Raw genomic sequence first — 21,154 nt, forward strand, 5'->3', positions numbered from 1 at the left:
ATACAGTTCCAGATTGTTCTGTCAATGGGCCTGGCCGAACCCATAATGGGCCTACTAAAAGAGGCCCTCTTAGTGCCCACAGGGCGGAAAGAGTTTAAAAAAAAAAAAAAAAAAAAAAGGCTAGATAAACTTTAGTCGTGGAAGTCGACAGATTGAAATGAACCCAAAGGAACATTTTTTCCCCCAAAAATTATCATACTGAAACAAATCTAGAGCACAGTTCAAGCTTACCTATATAATTAGCAAACCATTTTTTTTTTTTTTTTTTTTTTCGACAGATTCTTACGGATTATCAGTACAAATCCGTTTCCTTCGAAAAATGTCTGCGACCATGTTTTTAAAAATGACACTGTGGAAGAGTCTTATAGATGGCATATCTCATTCGCACTGTAGTCAAGGTCTATAAACACAAGGTCAGGACGCCAATGTTCCCTATGGAGCCGTCTTATTTGGTCCTCAGTTTCAAGATCACGGCATACATTTCATGTTATGTACTGTACGTGCACTGAACTGCACGTTCTTTCGAGTTCAAGCCACGAAATTCCTATTATAATTTCAAATAGAGTATCTTCTCATTTAGAGATTACTCTGACGTAAAATTAAAGGATTTAACTAAATAGGTTTCAAAATATAAAGCTATGTCAATGGAATGTATCATACAGTACGAGGACAAATTTTAGTTTTGAAATGCAAAATTAGACAAGAAATTTGGAAATACTTATTAAAATAAGAATGTATTTAATTTTCTATATTCACATACATTTTTACATCACACAAACTGCAAATAGGAGCTCAGAGTAAACATTTTTATAAATTAAAATGAGATCAAGATAAAAGAAAACAATTCTCACAACTTTATATATTATGTAAAGTAAACCTTTAAAAGTGTTTGCAAGAGATAATAAGAATCTTTCTAAATGAGGAAAGTTAAGCATATAAACTAAATTTCATTATTTTTATAGAGAATTAAATAAGTATATTTATAAAAATTTATTAAACAGTTGACAATAACAACAAATAGAAATATCAACTTCATTTATTGTTTATTTTGTAATAAAATGATTATTAGGCAACATAATTATTCATTAGAATATGTAATTTGTACTATATTACATTACTCTCAATTGTTATGAAATATTAATTTAAATGACTGAAAGTTTTAATTTCAATTACTGTATTTTATTTTAAATTTAAAAGTATGTTTTCAGTCCACAAACAACATATTATAACACTTAATTTGTTAAATAAATCTGTTATTCTGTTTAATAAGTTACATAATGTTGTTATACAACCTGTCAGAAAACTAAAACTTTACCACAAGCAGTCTACAGACTAGTACTGATCTTAGGACCATGTTTTAATGTTGTAATTTAAACAGGTCTAATTAAAACCACGTTAATGATGCATACTGCAAACATTTCAGAATAAGTGTTAAATATTAATGAAATTTATATACGTTTATATACTGGATTTTTGTTTTCATCTAACAACAACAAAATATTTAAAAGAAATCTCTATTAGTAACCTCATACTGTATTTTTAAGTTTCGCCAAAACTGTAACTTCAGAAAATGCAACTAAAAGACAGAATATGCAGCGAATATCATTATTTGAATCAAAATATGAAGTTATAAAAGCAAGAATAATGATTATAAAATACGCATTAAATTTCAGTTGAATTTGTCTTATTGAATATACTCGGGCAACTTGTATAGCTGTTGATCGTGCTAAAGGAAAACATCAACTAGAAGAGGAAAATAATTTTCTGTAGTCTTCTAAACAAGTATTAACTCTTAAATCATTACTCTCCTGGAACTGTCAGCGGGAACAATCTTACACCTATGGCTGGTGAATTTTTACTATTCGGTGCTGAATACCAAACCATTAAAAAAATAGATAACAATAAATTCGACTAGTTGAGATCGAAAAAAAAAACAAATAACCAAATTCTCCCTGGAAACACCGTACGCTCAACCTCAAACGACCAAATAAGGCGACTGCCGCGATTCATCACGGTATCCTGTCCATACCTTGTGTTTATAGACTGTAGTTACTGAGTTAAGGCTACATACTGTAATCATATCCGTATGATATGGCTATATTTTCCGTATCGTATCCGTATGATCGTACCGTGTTCCGTAAGAAAAGTTCGCATCCATCAAACTTTTACGCTAGAGATACGAGATTGGTGAATTACGCATGCACCAACGCGCCATTTTACTCGATAGAATCGGAAACCAGAAGCCTGAAACAACCTATGAAAAATAACGGACTGGGTCAAAAATAACTTTGACCGACTGATATTACTTCTGAACAATATAAAATTTGAAGTAAGAGATATTTTGGTCATAAAGAAAATAAATACAGTAAGACCCCGCTTAACGCTGCCTCGCTTAACGCTGATTCAATATAACGCAGTCTGCTTGATTCCTCAAAAACGCTCGAAATTTACGCTGATTCAAATTAACGCGGTATTTCATTGATTCGTATATAATACAATTATTCCCAAACACGAACCAATCAGCAGAAGGTGGCAATTCGTCGTAGCGCTGTACTTCTCTTAAATCTAGTTTGTTTTGTGCAATTTTGGAAAAAATATAACATTTTGGATGCCATAAAAAATATATCGACTTCGCTTGGTAAGAATTAACTGATAAATGCATGAAGGCGGCGTGTGGAAGAAGTTATGGCTGAAGATATCCAAGAATTCTCAACGAGAAGAGTCTATCGCTGTATCGTTAAGTTGACTAAATTGTCAACTTAATCGATACAGGAGATGTAGACGAGCAGGATATTGGAGAGTTACTGCAGGTTTCTGGTGAGAGTCTTATCAACAACTACCTTCAAGAACTGGCAGAACAAGGAATTCGTGTAGAACTGGAAAATACAGATTCTGAAGACGAAGAACCCAAAAATTTTCTTTACAGTTTCCTTAGTAAAAGTTTGGTAACGATAACCGAAATTATTAATCAAATTGTACCAAATTATCCAGAGCTTTGATAGGAGTGCCAAAGCAAAACGAAGCATTTTGGATGCGATCTTCCGCTACCAACATTTGCTTAAGGAAAGAAAAAGAAAGCAACAATGAAACTACACGACTTCATCGCAAAAAACAAGAATTTCAGAAGAGCCAGGACCTTCATCACAAAAAATTAACTTTACATTTCTGTGCCCATATGTTTATGTGTTATTTAACATATATTATGCAAAAATTTATATAAAAATAACTTAAAATTATAGTAAAATTTGCTTATTTATTGGTCGCGTGTTCCCGAATCCCGATTTACCCTATGTTAAAATGGTCTCGTTTAACGCTGTTTCGCTTAGCACTTTGTCGTCTAGGAACGCATCCCCAGCGTTAATCGGGGTCTTACTGTAAATAATAATTGTAGTGTTAGATCTGGAAACATCAACTAGTGATAGTTTTTCATAAGAAAATATTATCAGCTGATATATATGTACTGTATATACGTATATAATAAATATAAAATAATACACTTTGGCCAGTCGTCCTTATTCAAATTCTTTAATGTTAAACAAAACAAAAGAAAGAAAACCAAAAAGAAAAAGAACAAAATTAAAAATAAATAAATCAAGAAGTTCTTTTAAGCTTCTATTGAATAATTTGTAATTATTTAGCTTTTTCTTTTCATTATCCAAATAATTCCAAAACTTTACTAATTAAAAAAAAGGTGCTGTTTTCATATTTACCTCAAGCGTTTGCATGCGTACAGTGGAAGCATTCTCGTACGCCATTAAAAAGTTTGATTCTTTACGGATACGGATACGGCCTTACAATATTTTATAACTAATGCCATACGTACAACGTTGCAAACACTTACAAATAAGGTACGAAGATTATAACACAACCCTTACTACTGTATGCCCATATTCTCTCGGTCTACCCTATATACTTTCGTCACGCACTACTTTTGTCACGCTCTCTTTTCGTGCTCAGTTTTGAAGATCGAGAATCTTAAATATTTACCTTTTTATATAATGATATAAAAAATAAAAATTGCAAAGTTTCCAGACTATTTGATTTCATTTGTCTGGGAGTGTTTGCTGTATGACCTTGTAAACACTCACAGACAAATCAAACCACTAAATGACTACCGGTAGTTTAACATTTATAGAACATAAGGGTCAATATCACTATCCGACTGAATTACTCAACATAAATTATAAGAGTTTAAGAAATAATACAAATTCTTATAAATTGATATTAAATCTATGTAAATATTCGTTAGAGTTTAGTTGTTTTAAATGAATACACTAACAAAAGAATTTTGAGATGTTTTTTGTCGTTCAATCAATATTTTTCTTGTTAACAATCCGAAAAGATTCTGTTTGTATTAAAAGGTAGAATACTTTCAGAATCAAATCTATTTTATCTAGGGATTTATATGTTTAATTTCGTCTCGTTGCATGTAAAAAAGAAAAATTGCAGAAACGTTTAAGACGAATTATAAATATTCTCCTTCAAAATATCCCAAAATATATTATTTAAATTATTGAGTAGGCTAAAGCAATCGTAGATAGGATTTGTTTCCTGAGGATGACTGGAAAAAGTAATGTATAATAAGATTACATTTCCCCGTTATCTTCAGGAAATTAATCCTAACTACGGTTGCTTTAGCCTATTCAAAATAATATTATGGTTAAAATATAAAAGTATTTAAAAAATAGAAAATATTTGCAACGAAATAATGATGTAAAAGACAAAAATCAAAGCAGTAAAATAAAATTGTAACGAAAACATTGTTTTTGAAGATAAAATGATCAATTTACTAAAATTGAAATAACATTGATTTTCTGCTTTACAAATTGCTAAATCTTCTTAGGAATATTTAGCAATTTACAGAGTATGCTATGTTTTAAGTATATATTTATTAAATAAGTTAAGCAACGGTACGATTCTCTTATAAATTTTGCAATGAACTTCAAGAAATAATGTTAGAGTTAATTCTCAAGTTATTGAAGTGATAAATATTTATAGCATAAAATTACATATATGTACTTTACATTTAAAAGAAATTAATTTTAATTTCATTATTTGGTTTAAAATTTTCCAATAAGTTGGTGTTTTGAAACCATCCTTAATTAATGTTCCTATGTCTTATACAAAGTTCGACTGTAGAATATCATCTCTAGATTAAGAAGCCCCATAATAGAAATATATAACATAATAATAAACTAAACTAATTTTTGTGAATATTGCTTAACAGATTATTACATATTCAAAATGAGAGAAAATAAGTTTCAATTAGCGAGAATTTTTATGATAGATACCAAAGAAACTACTCGGTATTTTACGAATGAAACTCTAAAATTTGGTTATTTTTGACGGTGATATACCAATAACATAATTTAATACATAGAAAGTTTTTATTTTATTATTAAATTTATTGCTTTATTATAATTATACTATACGTCACAATTACGTTTCTTATCTACTAAATTCTGTCTGATTTATAAAGTCATGGCAATAAACAGTAAACAGCTAATAAAATATCTATAGATATAGATATAGATAAGGCCTGACACGGAGGTACAGCCTTATAGGAAGAAGGGGGAAGGGGTAGTGAGGGAAAGGAGAAGGTTTGGGATGGGGAAAGAGGAGAATGGGAGGAAAGGAGAAAGATAAGAGAAGAGAGAGAATCATGGGTGTCTGCCGGAGACCAATAATGATATAACAATGATACAGGGAATCCTGCAAGGAATGGATGAACATTAATATGGTACGGAGGGGACTAATGTTAACATTAGGACAGAGAGATATTCCAAAAAAAGACCTTACAAAATGAGGCAGCATCTAGAAGAGAATTAATATACAGTAGATGTGGCAGGATAATGCAAATAATGTGCTACAGACAAAAAAATAACATATCTATAATTAGTTATTGTTATACATTATTTTTAAAAACTTAAAAAAACATGTTAGGAGTTGAATTTAGCATTTACATCGAATTTTGGAGTGCATAATAATTGATTCATAAATTAATGAGAAATTAGAATAACCAATAATAAATCAATAATGGAGTTAGAAATAATCGTTGACTATTCCTAATATTCACTAATATTTGGAAAGTATTAATGAATATTGAATATTATTAACAATAATTCTTAAAAGTTAATGATTTCTTATTAACTCTCTATAAATTACTCGTATATCGTATATAAAATGAGATATTAAAATTAATATACAATATTTTTAATTAAATTTCTTACTGAAGATCTTATGCAGTGATGGAATTGATAAAACATTATCTTAATTTTCCTAAATGAGGAAATTATAAGTGATTATTCCTAATTTATAAAAAATCTTTTATCAATAAATTTAGTTGAAAATATTGTATATTAATTTTAATTCCTCATTTTTTATACAATATATTATAATTTATGTACAGTACAATGTAGTTAATATAGTAATAAGATTTTAGAAGTATTCGTTAACGGTACTCAATATTCATTAATATTATTAGTTTAATTTAATATTTATGACTAATTAAGTTAATAAATTAATTTTTATTTCGCGAATTTTATTTGAATAGATTCGAATTCATTAAAGTCATGATAAGTTTTTTTTAAATTCAATTAATTTATCAGTAACGAGTCGTAACTATTTATTCTACAAATGAAATATTAAAATAAAAACGCTTTTTGCTCGATTGATCGATATAGGAAGCGAGATAAATCAATGAATTGTCTATTAAATTAAGTTATAATTTCCGGAAAAGTGATAGAAATTTATCTCTCGCGAGTGACAGGATTGTTATTAACCGGTAAAATAATATTTGATATCGATTTTTCGATATTTAATATTTGATTTAGAAATTTTAATTTAAAAAATAAAATAAATAATAAATAAATTATGTAACGATTAACTGCTTATAATAATCGTGCTTTAGTAAAATTACTATTTGTAAATACAGTATTTGTTTATTTTTCCGGAAAAATGTAAGAAATAAAAAAAATAAATGCATTTTTTTTTACCTAAAACAATTAGATATTTATTGACAGTTTTGTATTTGTTTACTTTGATTGTTAAAATCGCATCTACACGTTCAATAAAATAACAGTAAAGTATTCGTTTTTGTATCCTGTTCTCTTGTTTGTAAAAGAATATAAATCACACGAGTAATAAAGTATCAATAAATAGCAATTAATATTTTTATTAATTATTTATTTACGTTTAGATCAAAATAACGCAAAATTTTGAAAATACTAATTGCATATGTTAATTATTACTTTATTTGATTTTTTGTATTGTTCAAATTAACAATATGTGTTTAGATGTTACATTTTCAAGCGCATCATTAAATTATTAATAGAAAAATATTATAGGAAACTTCTTGAATATTTTAGATAGGCCTATAGGCTGTAATTTAAGATTTCAAGATAATTTTTTTATTTAGTTTTACCGTTTTGTTTTAGTTAATTTAAGCAATTAGCAAGATAGTATAGATGTTTATAAACTGTCTTAGACATTCTTGTCTTTAATAAATTGCGACTAGCATACTTCTACACTTCTGAATAAAGCAGATTTTAAAATATATATAAATTTAGGTAATGATAAATTGATATATAAATGGAAATCATCTTGAATATTTTATATATGACACAGATAATGGGCTAGTGATTAAATGGGCATATCAATTATTTAAAAAGCAAACCTTGCGAACTTGAAATATTTTCCTATATAAAGTGAATTATTTAATACATGAATTAGTTTTCCAATTGACTGAGATGAGGAGTAATTCCAGCCTTTCAATAAAAAACAAAAACGGAAAGCTTCTGGTCGCTCAAGATGAGCAGAACAAGAGGTGAATGGAATGTTTACGGGAAACATTTAATCAAGCGGAACCGACCATCATGTATGATTTCGATATTGAGGATACACAGGATGAGCTTCCGGTGGACACTGGGGATATTACCCTTGAGGAAATGGAGCTTGCGATTAAGAGTCTATAGAATAATAGGGCAACCGGTTTGGACGAAATTAAGGCTGAGATTTTGAAGCACGGGGGGCAGCCCATGTTAGAAAAGCTAACATTATTGTATAACTGGTGCTGGCAATGTGGGGAGGTCTCAGAGGATTGAAGGGGCGCTATAGTCAGAATTCCTAAGAGAGGAGATATCTCCGAGTATACCAACTGGCGAGGTATCACTCTCCTTTCTGTGTCTGGAAAATGCCTGTGGTCCGTATGGAGAACAATAGGATCCCTAAGACAGCCATGAAATGGGTTTCCCTGGTGCCAAACGACCACGAGGACGCCCCTGGAATACTTGGCGTAAAACTTTTCTTCAAGATTTGAAGATATTTAATATGATTTGAGAGGAAGCTGAAGCCCTCGTCCATGATCGAAATCGATGGAAAATAATTGCTGTCTGATATGCTACATAGCATTGGAGAAACCACTACTATTACTACATAAAAATTTAGCGTTAATAAACAACGATCTATGAATACATTGTGATTTTTTAAAATAAATTATTTAAAATTATTATTTATATATAAAATAGACTTTGTGTGTTTTGATAAAGTATTATCAAAATACACAAAGTCTATTTTAATTAATTTATTCTACTCTGAGTATTTATATATTTGTTTTTTTAATTATTTATCTCTGTTTTTTCAATTTATATCTGAAATAACTGTTATTAAGTTTATTGGTATTCACAGTGTGTTTAAAATCTTTAAATCTACAAATTGTTTATATTCTTTAAATACAAAATCGTTTAATAAAATTTTAAAATTTACTGAAATAATTAAACTTTATTAACAAATTCCTTCGTAAGTATACTGCTTTTTAGGATATAATGATATTTTTTATAAGATTTTCAAATAGAATAATCACTATTACAAATATGAAAAATGAAACTTTATATTGATAAGGAATATTACATATTTCTATAGAGGAAAGTGGGGCAAGATGAGGACTTTAAGGTTTGCAAAGTCAGAAAATGGGAACGATAATGTTTTATTCTCAGCAATTACAACATTTGTTAATATATAATACAAAATTTAATTTTTGAAAAACGTTTTTAAAAACAAGAAAATTTAATATTTTAAAATTAGATGTAAATGCACCATTTGCCCCACACATGGGGTAAGATAGAGATATTATCACAGGTTAACTTTATTTCAAACACAGGTCAACTTTATTTCAAAACTAAACAATTACAGTCTTAAAGGTTACTGTGAATACCATATCTTTATCAAAAAGGTAATGTAAAATTAATTTTTTCGTCCGATGGTTGTTTTAATTTTAATTAATATTTGAAGACAAATTTCGCCCATGCAGGGACCACCATTTATTAATTCTGTGTTCCAGATAAACAATACAATCTCGGCGACCGACCTTCCTTTTTAGGCTACTAGCCGCCAAAACGCTAAAAAGTCCTTTTAAAAAACACAAAAATTTCCAATTAAAAAATATAAAATTTTTTTAAAAAAGGAACTGGTGATATACGAACGTCTTCTCAATGACCATCTAGCCTTCTTCGGGTGTTTCGGCTTTTTATCCACGACGAAGAAGCGCTGGAAAATGCAGATTTGAAAAATGTAATGTAATGTAAAAGTTTACAATGGTACTTACTTTGTAAAAACTATAGCAGGCGGAAAATTAGATGAAGTATTGCTAAAACGTCGAAAACTTTCTTACTTCCAAACAAAGAGAGCGATACGGACGTTCTCTCGTTCCGTGATCTCTTTTGAGGTTGACATTTAGTTCCCGAAATAACAGCTAGATGAAAGCACGTTAACCACGAATAAACAGACGTCCCCGTCTTATCCCATGGCTCCATCTTGCCTCGCCTTCCACTACAGTTTATGTAGTAAAAGTAAAATGGAAAAAAATATAAAAATATATTCGAAGTCTATCCAGAGTGATGACTCGTCTGGAAAACTAGGAATTTTGTAATTAATTGTTGGAAGATCTGGGAATCTCAAAAAACTCTCGGGAAATTCACGGAATTTCTTTTGCCGATTGACATAAGTGCACTTAAAAAATATAAATAATTCATATAAAATAATAACAAAGTTACTTCTCATGAGCTTATATAGATTGCAGCACCAGTGTGACATGTTATTCTTATGTAAAAATAATATTTTCAATAAATTTTGAGAATTTATTATATTGAGTAATGGCGAACAGAAATAAAGAAAAGTTGAAATATGATTACAGAAACTTATTATTATTATCATAAGTTTTAAAAGTTAAAATTATTTGATTTTTATCATTCATTTTATCTTAAGTTTATTCTTTTTAGAAAGAGTGTGACTTTTGTTTATTTGAAATGCTTGGATTTAACTAGAACTTAACGACTTTCTGATAGAATAAACTTAATAAAAATGTTCATCCAGAAGAGAAAATAACTTATATATAATTTGATATTTGTATATTTTTTGTGTTGTGTAATAAGAAATAGAATCAAATAACCGTCTATATATTATTTTGGAATGTTATTATTATTTATCTGAATTTGTGAGAAATGTTTGAAAATCAAAAAATGTAATTTAGAAAAACTAAATTGTTTTTTACTTTTTTATTTAGAAATTTTAACTTTAATAAAACCAAAAATAAAACTGTGCTGCAGAATGGAAACGCAGTTTAATTTTATCTAAATTAATTAATAAATAATGAAGAAAAAGCAGATTATCAAGTAAATCAAGAAAGTCTAAATTGTTTACGTGTTGAAAAAAATAAATACAATATTAAATTTGCTTCCAATGTAATTTTTATATCAAAATATCCTTAAAACTCTACAAAATACAAGATAATAATTTTAAATAAAAATGTAAAAAAAATATTGAAAATAAACCCAAATTTATATTTCTACAAATAGGGTACTACTAAACACAATAACTATCTGATTTACAGTAGAATTTCGTTAATCCGACACCTGTCGGACAAGAAATGATGTCGGATTATCGAAAATGTCAGTTTAATGGGCGTTTTGTATTTTCGTAAGATTACATAAGTTATTAGCTAACTGAACTTTTCAGACTGCTGTAAAAAGTACATTTTGTACCAGCGCATGCTGCAGTATGCATTCGATTTGTGCTCTTTAATAATAAGTTTGAACATGATACAGGGCATAACTCCACTGTGTTAACGTTGATTGAAAAAATCTGCGAAAACATTAATGAACACGTTAATTCTCGGATATTCAGCGCACTGAGTGACCAAATTCTGCCTAATGCAATGTTGGATTATTATCGGATAATTCCGGATTATCGGTTAATTTTTGGAAGGTACCGGATACCCAAGCATTTCGGATTATTGAGTCTCGAGTTAACGAACTTCTACTTTATATAAAATATTTTTTTTAAATATTAAAATAAACAATTAAAATTACAAGAACAAGCTTATTTTGTTTATATTTTGTTTAAATATCTAGTAATAACAACTTAATGTTGATATTAGGCCTATTAATTTTTAATTTATATCAAAATATAATCACATACATTACTCTAATTTCTCTTAGAATAAAAAAAAATATATATATATTTTACGAAATTTTAAATTTTAATTTAAAATATTTTATAAATATATTCCAAAAATTATACGCGTTATTTTGAAATCATATTAGTGAGGTTGAGGCCGAAGTTTTAAACGCGAAAACGTGTACGTCAGACGTTCAGCGCCGCTTTCCCGTAAGCCTAGAAGTTTGACAATGGCGTTTGAAAAGTCAGTGAATCGTGCTCGACGTTCCAAACGCCATTGTCAAACTTCTAGACTTACAGGAAAGCGGCGCTGAACGTTCGACGTACACGTTTTCGCGTTTAAAACTTCGGCCTCAACCTCGCTATTATTTCATATTCTCTATAAAAATTTAAATATCGTGAAGAAATATTAAATTAAATATTTCAATTTAACTGAGCTTCGTTTATAGAAATTTAATGACGTGTTGCTCGAGTCAGACTCGAGCGTGGCCAACAAGGGTTTCTACTTAATAGTCGATTAAAATGATTAACCATTATAATAGAATTAATTATTAAAATTGCATACAAATTTTTAAAGTTATGAAAATGACATTCGATCTTTTGATCAAAAATATTATTTTATACTTATTACTGAATATCAAGAAGTACAAAATGATATTTTTATGGACTATATGATCTGACCAGTTGCAACTGTTGATAAATTTATATGAGCTATGAATGTATACTTGTATTAAATTATTTAATCGAGTGTATTCGATAAGAACCAAATCAGCAAATTTCATAATCTTTCAAGAAACTGAAACTAATCTTGAAAACATAATCGGTGTTCAAGATTGATTACCAATCTTTCAGACAAATGGAAGAAACAGAAAAATCATCAGCAAAACAAAAATTTGATACGTTCTGTTTTCGAATATATTTATGTTGTTATTGTTCAAATTATATTCGGTCAAACTGTATTTATAAATGATGTCTGTCTGTTATAGTATCTATTTTCATACACAGACACATCTTTATTATTAATAGAATAAAAACAGAATTGCCTTTAATGTTTCCAACACGCAATTTGGAAAGCACGACTAAATCAATTTGAAATATCGTTTTAAGAAAAATACCAATGAACAATTTTACGCTGTTTATACTTAAAGTTTACTAACATAAATCTGAATGAATGGCTAATTAATTAATTAAAGAAACGCCTTTTTTGTAAAAACTTTTTCAGAGCTCTCATTTTACAGAAAAGTATATTGACTTGGTTTTCTTCAGGTGATATTAACCTAATAAAGCAGATTTTTCTTGCAGAGATATTTACCACTAACTGAAATTAAATTTTGATGACGTACTGACTTCATTACAAACATAATTACAATGATAACCGAAAATATAATAATTATTTTAATGAAATAATCGTGAAAGTTGGAATTGTTTGTAATATAATATTACATTAAAACTGGTGGAAGGAGTATATACGTGCAGGAGTTGTATTCGAAAATAAACAATAATCTTCGTCCTCTCTAGAAAGACATTAATTAAACGTGAAAATTTTATTATAAATCCTGTATAACAATTTAAAATTTTAATTATGATTCTTTGATAAAGCATTCGTTTTTTAATAATCGTTTTTTGCTTCTTTCTTTGTATTTTATCTGGGTATTCTCTGTTTAGACGAGGGCAGTTATTTTTAGTCCTTCAGGTCTTTACTGTAATAAAAAGTAAAGAAAGAATAAATAAGAATATTATGTGATAATTATCTTGTGTATTCGTGCGTTCGCGTTTAATATTTTCTCTTTAGGGGGAAAAAACATTGATGTTACTAAAACATGTAAATTGTTTAACTCTTGGGAACTCGCGATCAAATTCCAGGAATTTTTTATGGGTGGTCTGTTCCGGATATGTTCGGTCCGGTCCCTCACAACCTGGACATACTCATTATGGACCTGGCCGAACCCGTGATAAGTATTGAAAAAAAGACTCTTTTGGTATTACGGGATGGAAAGAACCGCAAGAATAAAAACAAAACAAAAAAACCAAAATTTTTAACTGATCAATTTATTTCTTATATATTATATATAAATTTATAATTGAATGATTTAACATTACCTTATTATTATTATTATTTTGAAATACTAAAACTTTTACGTCTACGAAATTACGCTCGATTCTTTAATTATTTATAACTCTATTACTGAGATATAAATGAAATACTTTTGTGTCGTCTTCCTGCGGGACTATTTGTAGATAAACACGACTCTGTAATATAGTTTATTACAGTATTTTAAGTGAAATCTCGTCGCGATCCAGTAATAATCTGTTCGCGGACCGCCACTGTTCCGCGTACCACAGTTTGAGTAGCACTGATTTAAAATTTATATGAATACATAAATAAAATTAAAACTTATACTTTCAGTCTCCGGTCATGTATTCAATTGTTTTAAGAAACTTCGACCTTGTCGAATTATATTTTCTATTCTATTATTTTTCAAATACATTGTCATTCTATACAGGACTAAATAGTTTTGATTAAAAACATTATTCGGGACATTTTCAAACGCGTTTAAAATACTCTACATTTACGTAAAATGCTTTGAGATAAATTTAATAAAAAATCATGTAAATTTTTAATGATTTTCATACACTTCAGATTTGATAGATGAAATGTTTCACGTTTTTTTTTATTTTAAACAATTTTTAAAAAGTATTTTATATACTGTATTTCCATATTTTAGAAATATGAAAAATATCAAATAATGACAATACAATGAAAGCATCATTTAGATACTTACGATCGAATGAACAATCAAATGTTATATGAACTGTAGTTGAAGACCTTATTTTGTGACATTATTACAAGAAATTGCTTAAAGTTTTAAGTAATTTGCTAGTTTATGTTGAACTTTCTCGTAAATGGGTCCATTATTCTTTAGAATAAATTTGAAGTATGATCCATATTGATTTAGTTAATACAGTAGAACCCCGATTATCTGAGTCCTGCTTAACCGTGGTTCCGCATTAACTGAGGCGATCATGTAAGTAAATACTCTACTTTTTTCTATTGTAATTCGTAAAAGAAGGTTTTAAAATGATAGCATTCGTTGCAAAACGATTTGTTTCTGTTAAGTTTTATTATTTACAATGAAACAAACCATTCATTTGAAAATGTAACTACATTAATATACATTTTTATTATTAAAACTATTGTACTCATATTGGTTGTATAGTAAACATTATAAAAGTTGTTATTCTTATGTATGATTAAGCTCTTAATATATGACTAAGGTATAACCAGGGCCGGCCGGTGGGCAGTGCGAACGGTGCAACCGCACAAGGTCCCGCAATCCTCCATGAACCTACTCTTGCGAAATTTAAAAATTGATCATTTTATTATTCCCTAATATATTTAACGGATGGTATGTTTACCATTAAGATATTATTTTGTTGTTCGAAACTGCTAATTTTTTTATTAAAAAGCCCAGTACCACAAGCTTGCACCGGGCCACGCTATTTCTCGGGCCGGCCCTGGGTATAATATTATATAAGGTATATATAATATTTTATACAGAATAAAGTATAAAAAGGAGCTTAAAGTGTTATTATATAAACCATTTTATATTCATAATTTTTAATCCGACCTCCGTTTTGTCTGTATTTTTTGTTATCCGAGTTAGCATTGTTTCACTTTATTTCGGACTGTCGAGCTTCTGCTACAATTAAAGTCGTACTATTTATTCTTATGAATGTCCTCGAACAAAAATCGAGTTTTTTTGCTCTTGACAGAACTTTTACCGAAATTTTCAGCAAAAGAAAATACAGAAGTATTCAACTTATAACACCAATTTTAATACTTTGATTATACGAAAAAGTGTTCTGGTGTGATCGAAAATGTAAAAGATACTTGAATAAAGAATAGCATTTTTTATTAAACAACTTATAATTAATATAAATTTAAAAAGTAAATAGTGATATATATCAAATAAATTTTTAAAAATTATTTTATGGATATAAATTAAAAACTTAAATGTATTTTATAGACTAACGAGCAAATATTTATTGTGACAGAGCATATATTTTAAATTAAATAAATTTTAAAATAAGATTAAAAATTGCAGTTCGGACGATGTTACAATAAAATAATTGCTCGTTTAATTTAAAATATATGCTTTCTACCTCAAATTAATAGCGTGTTGTCCCTGTAAATCATACTTTTCCTGTGGAATAGAGTCGTGCCAGTCATCTAACTCCTTTCGGGAAAAAATTTTTTGAATTGAAATAATGTGACTTCTGACCCAAACCGGAAGTTCTTAACTGGTGTTTCCTTTTCCTAACATTTCCATGCGTAGTCTTGGTTTTTATCTATGTAACTCCATTCTCGAGATTAAGGAGAGACAGACAACGGATGACAGTGAAAAGTTATAGGTCTACAACTTTTTCAAATTTTAGCCCAAAAATTGCTATTTAATTATTTAATACAGTAGAACGTCACTAATTCTGATTAATCGGTCCTATTCCAAATTACTGTAAGTCCGAATTAGCGAGGTTTTTACTCAAATGCCTATTGAATGGTCGAAAAATATACTTTACTATAGTTAAATTTTCTTCTGCACTTTAAATGAACAAATCTAGTGGTTTGATAAACTTTAAAAATGTAAAAGTAGTAGTAACATCGTTCTGGTCGTTGCCAATAATTACTAATTTGGGCTATAAAAAAAGAAGCTAATTTTTGTTTGCTATTTCTTTTCTGTTTCTTGATCATATCATGATGCATTTATGAGTAAGGTAATAGTTGTTAAAACTCTGATTACAATCAAGAAATTTATTATTTTAAAAAGTACATAATGAAAAACAGTAACTTGGTACGGATTATCGCGAGTTCCGAATTAATGATGTCGGAATTAGCGAGATTTTCCTGTGTACAGAAATGCTTAAAATTTAAAAATATTTCTGTGTACAAATCTAATATCCATTTTCGTAAAAATCAGTACATTCATATCGATATTTCTGTACAGACACACGGATCGATCATTCTCAAATTACTGATAATATTCGTTTTAGACTTCATGTCTGAATTAATTTAAAATATTATATTTAGTATCATAATTAAATTATAATTTTTCGTTTATTCCATTAAAATGTGATGCATAGTTTTCATATTTTATGCTTATTGTATTATATTTTTCATATAGTTTACTATTGAAGAAAACTATCAAATATTTATTTTTCTATTCATTCGCCACAAATTCATCTGGAATATTTATTTCTACAATTTTTAATATTTTTATTGCAGGAATTCTATTTTTAAAGTTGAATTCGGTTCATGTCATTTTCTATTCTATTTTCATATGAAAATAATTTCTTTATATGACACTTGACATTTTTTTTTTCATCTTTTAAATATCTTCTTCGCTATCCTTGATTATACTATAGCAAAAATTTTTATCTCATGTCAAAAATATAACAGGAATCTATAAATATAGACCTAAATTTTTGCGTATTTATGATGAAGAAAACTTTTTCTTTTTATAAAAATCAAAAATTTGTAAGTTGATTTAAAATTTATGTTTGAAAATTTTATTGGATAATCCGTAATAAAATTTTCTTTTTGACTTTAAATTTCATAATTGAATCAAAATGTTTTCATTATTTTTTTCTTTGTATATTAATCTATGTAAATCTAAATTATCAAAATCTAATTCTGTATTAATTTTTAGTAAAATTTTTAACAAAATGTTTATTTAATTATTACAATATATTCATATAAAATAAAGTATTATATATATATAGCTATTATTATATTAATAGGCCATATAATATATATATATATAAATAAAACTATTAATGGATGATATACCGCTAATACATAATATATCTTTTTATTTATTATAATGTTTTAATGTGTAAATGAATAATATTTTATTAACTTTAATTGAATTGAAATATAGATAAAACACTACTTGTTTATGCAAATGAAATAAATTTTTAATATAAACTTTTTAATAAACTAAGTATATTATCATAAATCTGTCTTATTTTTAGGAAGTTTGATAATTTAAGTGCAGCAGACCATTTTCCGTAGGGTTTAGCTGTTACACGCCAACGATTAAATGTAATGAAATGCCACTTATAGGAATAATAACTAAAATAGCATAGGAATGATGATTCTTTTATTTTAATTTAAAATTTATAAGGAAAATATAGAAAATATCATTTAAAGAAATTTTAATATAAATATTTAATATTTAAATTTGTTAAACTTTTTTCACACGCGATTGATTTAAATCTTGTTTTAAAAGAGCAAAAATATTAAACAATGACTTTTGACTTTATTCGTGTCAAAATGTATTATTCTACACATGATAAAATAATTAAATAAATATATATAGCTACAGAAAAATAAATATTTGAAATTTTAGTTTGCATGCTTCTATTTAGTTTTTGAATATAAATATCTATTTTGTATTAAGATAATAAATACTTAAACAATGATTCATGTGAATTTTGTCTATATAAGAAATCTGAATATTGATTAAAGAAAGAAAATATTGCAAGAATTAATGTCTCTGTAATTTTTATAATTAATGTCTCTGAATAGAAATTTAAACAGTTTAATTTTATATCCAAATATAATTAATAAAATAATTGCTGCTATAAATATCATACTGAATAAAATATTCGGTGCGTTATTTAAAGAGTTTAATTTTAAAATATATATTTATTTAACAGGCTATTTCGATGAAGATCAAGAGGAAGAGACAGAAATCTTATTCACCGTTCAAAATAATGAAAAATTAAAAACATGCGAGCTTATATGTGTTGGGAAAACCGTCAAAAGTCTTAACTGTGAATCTGTGTAAGTCTGTTTTTATATATAAGAACATTATAGCATAATTTTATATCGATTTTTAAATTTGTCCGTCATTTAAAATGATTTTAATTAAATATCTATATATAGTCTTTCGGAATGAAAACAATTCTTTTCCACTGTACTTTGAAAATTATGAAGAAAATTAAAATATAAATCTACAGTTTTCAAATAAAATAAAAGACATTATAAATTATCTCAGTTTTAAACCTTATTTTTTCTTCTAGACGTATTTAATACATAACTTAAATTTAAAACATTATTCTATTTTTGAAACCATAAAAATTTTTAATTCTTAAACTTTAATACCGTAATTATTGATTTTTACATCTTAAAATTACGTAATTCATATTTTACTAATTCTAAATCTTAAATTTATTTAAATTTTTATGCAATTGAATATCATATAGGGCAAATTTTTTTATAAATATTATTTTAAAGTACAGTATTATAAGCATTGCTTTTATATATAATTTTATGTAAATCCTACGAAATTTTCATCATATTTCAAATAATTTATAATTTCAAATAAAGTATAAAATAAAGAAAAGTATTCGCTGTTTCTCTTTTAAATAAAGGGAAATGTTAAATAATACTTTTTACATTTCATTAACTAGATGTTCCATGGTTTTAGTAGAAATAAAGAAAATAAAACTGACTAATCAATTCGATTGATAAATTATAGAAATGTTTTCAGAATAATTGCAGTTAAGTGATCGATACAAGACCATATAAAAACGTGTTATTGAGAATGTAGATCTAATCGATATCGTACAAACATTATTCATAGACAGAATTAACGTCCTTGAAGTAACGTCCAATTACGTTACTCGATTCATAAAACGTCACTATTAAAAGCCTTGAACAAAATTCTTTGTACACTCAAGTAAACAATTTATTTAAATATTGATGTTCTAAATTTCAAATTTAATATATTAAAAAATTTAAATTTTTTCTTTATAACTGACCATTTTTTATATACACAAATGTCAAATCAGTAATTTATTTCTTCCAGTTCATTGTTCTTTTATTTTTCACAAATTCAGATTTAATTTCTATACTTTTTACAAATTTTGAATTATTTTATTTACATTTATTTATTTATCGTTTACAAAGGTTAACCACGAAAAAATATAGATATGAGTTTTATTCCATAGTACGGAAATTGAAATTATGTTTTATATATTCAGAAAGTGATTAGCTAAAAGATGAAAAATTGAAGAATTATTTGTTTATTTTAACGTTAGTTAACTTATATGATAAGCTGTGATTCATTTTATATTTGTACTTTATATTTTAAAATGTTTCTTGGATTATTTCTATATTTCTTCTGTATCATCTTATCTGTTGATACGAACAATCTTTTGATATCAATTGATATAGCATTAAAATGTAGAACAGAACTTTTATCACTACAGTTCGTTTCACGTAGTTAGAGAACGAAATACGAAAAGAAGGCAATCAGTTAATATAGAATGATACGAAATTAGAATATATGACATCCGAATGTGTGATTTATTCAATTTTTTTTCATAAATAAAGTAAAATCTGTTATAATTTGAAGCATTAATGTAGCGAATAGGCTAAATAAATGTTGTTTTGGAATATTCTCAAATATCACTGAATATTGTAAAGAAAACTAAATAAATATCTTTGAATATGGTGCAAAAAATAAGTTTCTTATTTATTAAAGATTTGAAATGTGTATATGAATATATTTTAGAAGCTATATTTTGATCTTGAAAGCATTGTCATACTTTTTTCGTTCTATATACAATTTATTATTATTATTATTATTATTAAAACTCCGATGAATACCGAAAAATTGATTACCTTTAAAAGAATCTTTTACACTTTCTAGTAAATTATGGCCTGCCGTTATTTCTAAAAATAACACTGTAAGGAATGTGACAGGAAAGAAAAAATCATTTGTAACTCTGTTTGATTTCTTAATATCGTTAGAGAAGACCGAGTCGTGTTAAAATAATAAAAAAGTAAATATTTAAAAATAAGTGCATCCATGCCATTTAGTTTTGATACAATAACATTTAAAATTTTCAATGTATTTCCTTGACATTTTTCAAAATGATGAAAAACTGGACTTTGATTTCAGGGATAGATTTTTGTTTTTTCTCGTATGGTAATAAATGTCAGTATTCTTAAACAAAGTTTTAAAATTCTTATTTGGAAAAATATACCATATTGGTGATTTGTCCGTATATAGTGTATGTTTATATTTACGTATGTATATACTTCAGCATAACTTTTTGACGTAAATAACGTCTATGTTAGAGGATCGTTAGGCATATTTGCAGTACGAAATTGTGTGACTTTTTTAGCCAGATCGCGTAACTCCAACTTTACCGTTCAATAATGTTGAAGGTTTTGATGTTAACACAATGAAACCTACACGTAAAAAGGTACATTTAATTAAATTTTGTATGATATAACTTTTATTTGTTTTTTACAATATTTAATGTATTTTATTGTTTATAATAAAGCACTTCACTTCTTCCAAATTGTAAGAGTTAAATCTGGACATAGTACAAAATATCTTTAAAGACATGACTTTCAAAATGTGTAATCAAATTTACTCTAACGTGAATAGTATGTAACTTATAATGTATAATTTTCTGAAATAAATAGCTTCCTGCAGTCGCTATGTTGCTTCATTATCTTAGTATGATGCCACTATGTATATTCACCATTCAAATAAATGGAAAACAAATAAAATTTAAATAAACAATTTATTTTTCTTTGAATTCACTTTTTATGAATAATAATTATCATAGTAAAAGTAAAAGTTGTTGGCCGTTGTTCTTCGTGGCCTTCTTGAAGGCCACGAAG

General features: G+C 27.2%; 1 protein-coding gene across 2 annotated transcripts in view; it reads left to right on the top strand.

The window, feature by feature from the left end:
* Nucleotides 1-21,154, top strand: part of LOC136981686 (uncharacterized) — an 88,818-nt gene that overhangs the window by 37,164 nt on the left and 30,500 nt on the right. For both annotated transcript variants that reach the window (XM_067278031.1, XM_067278037.1), the window contains exon 3: nucleotides 18,169-18,295. In XM_067278031.1, coding sequence (XP_067134132.1) covers nucleotides 18,169-18,295 — 127 coding nt within the window. The remainder of the gene's footprint in view (nucleotides 1-18,168; nucleotides 18,296-21,154) is intronic.

Source organism: Centruroides vittatus, unplaced genomic scaffold, assembly GCF_030686945.1.
Source record: "Centruroides vittatus isolate TY-2023 unplaced genomic scaffold, ASM3068694v2 contig_1168, whole genome shotgun sequence".
In the NCBI taxonomy this organism is placed as follows: domain Eukaryota; kingdom Metazoa; phylum Arthropoda; class Arachnida; order Scorpiones; family Buthidae; genus Centruroides; species Centruroides vittatus.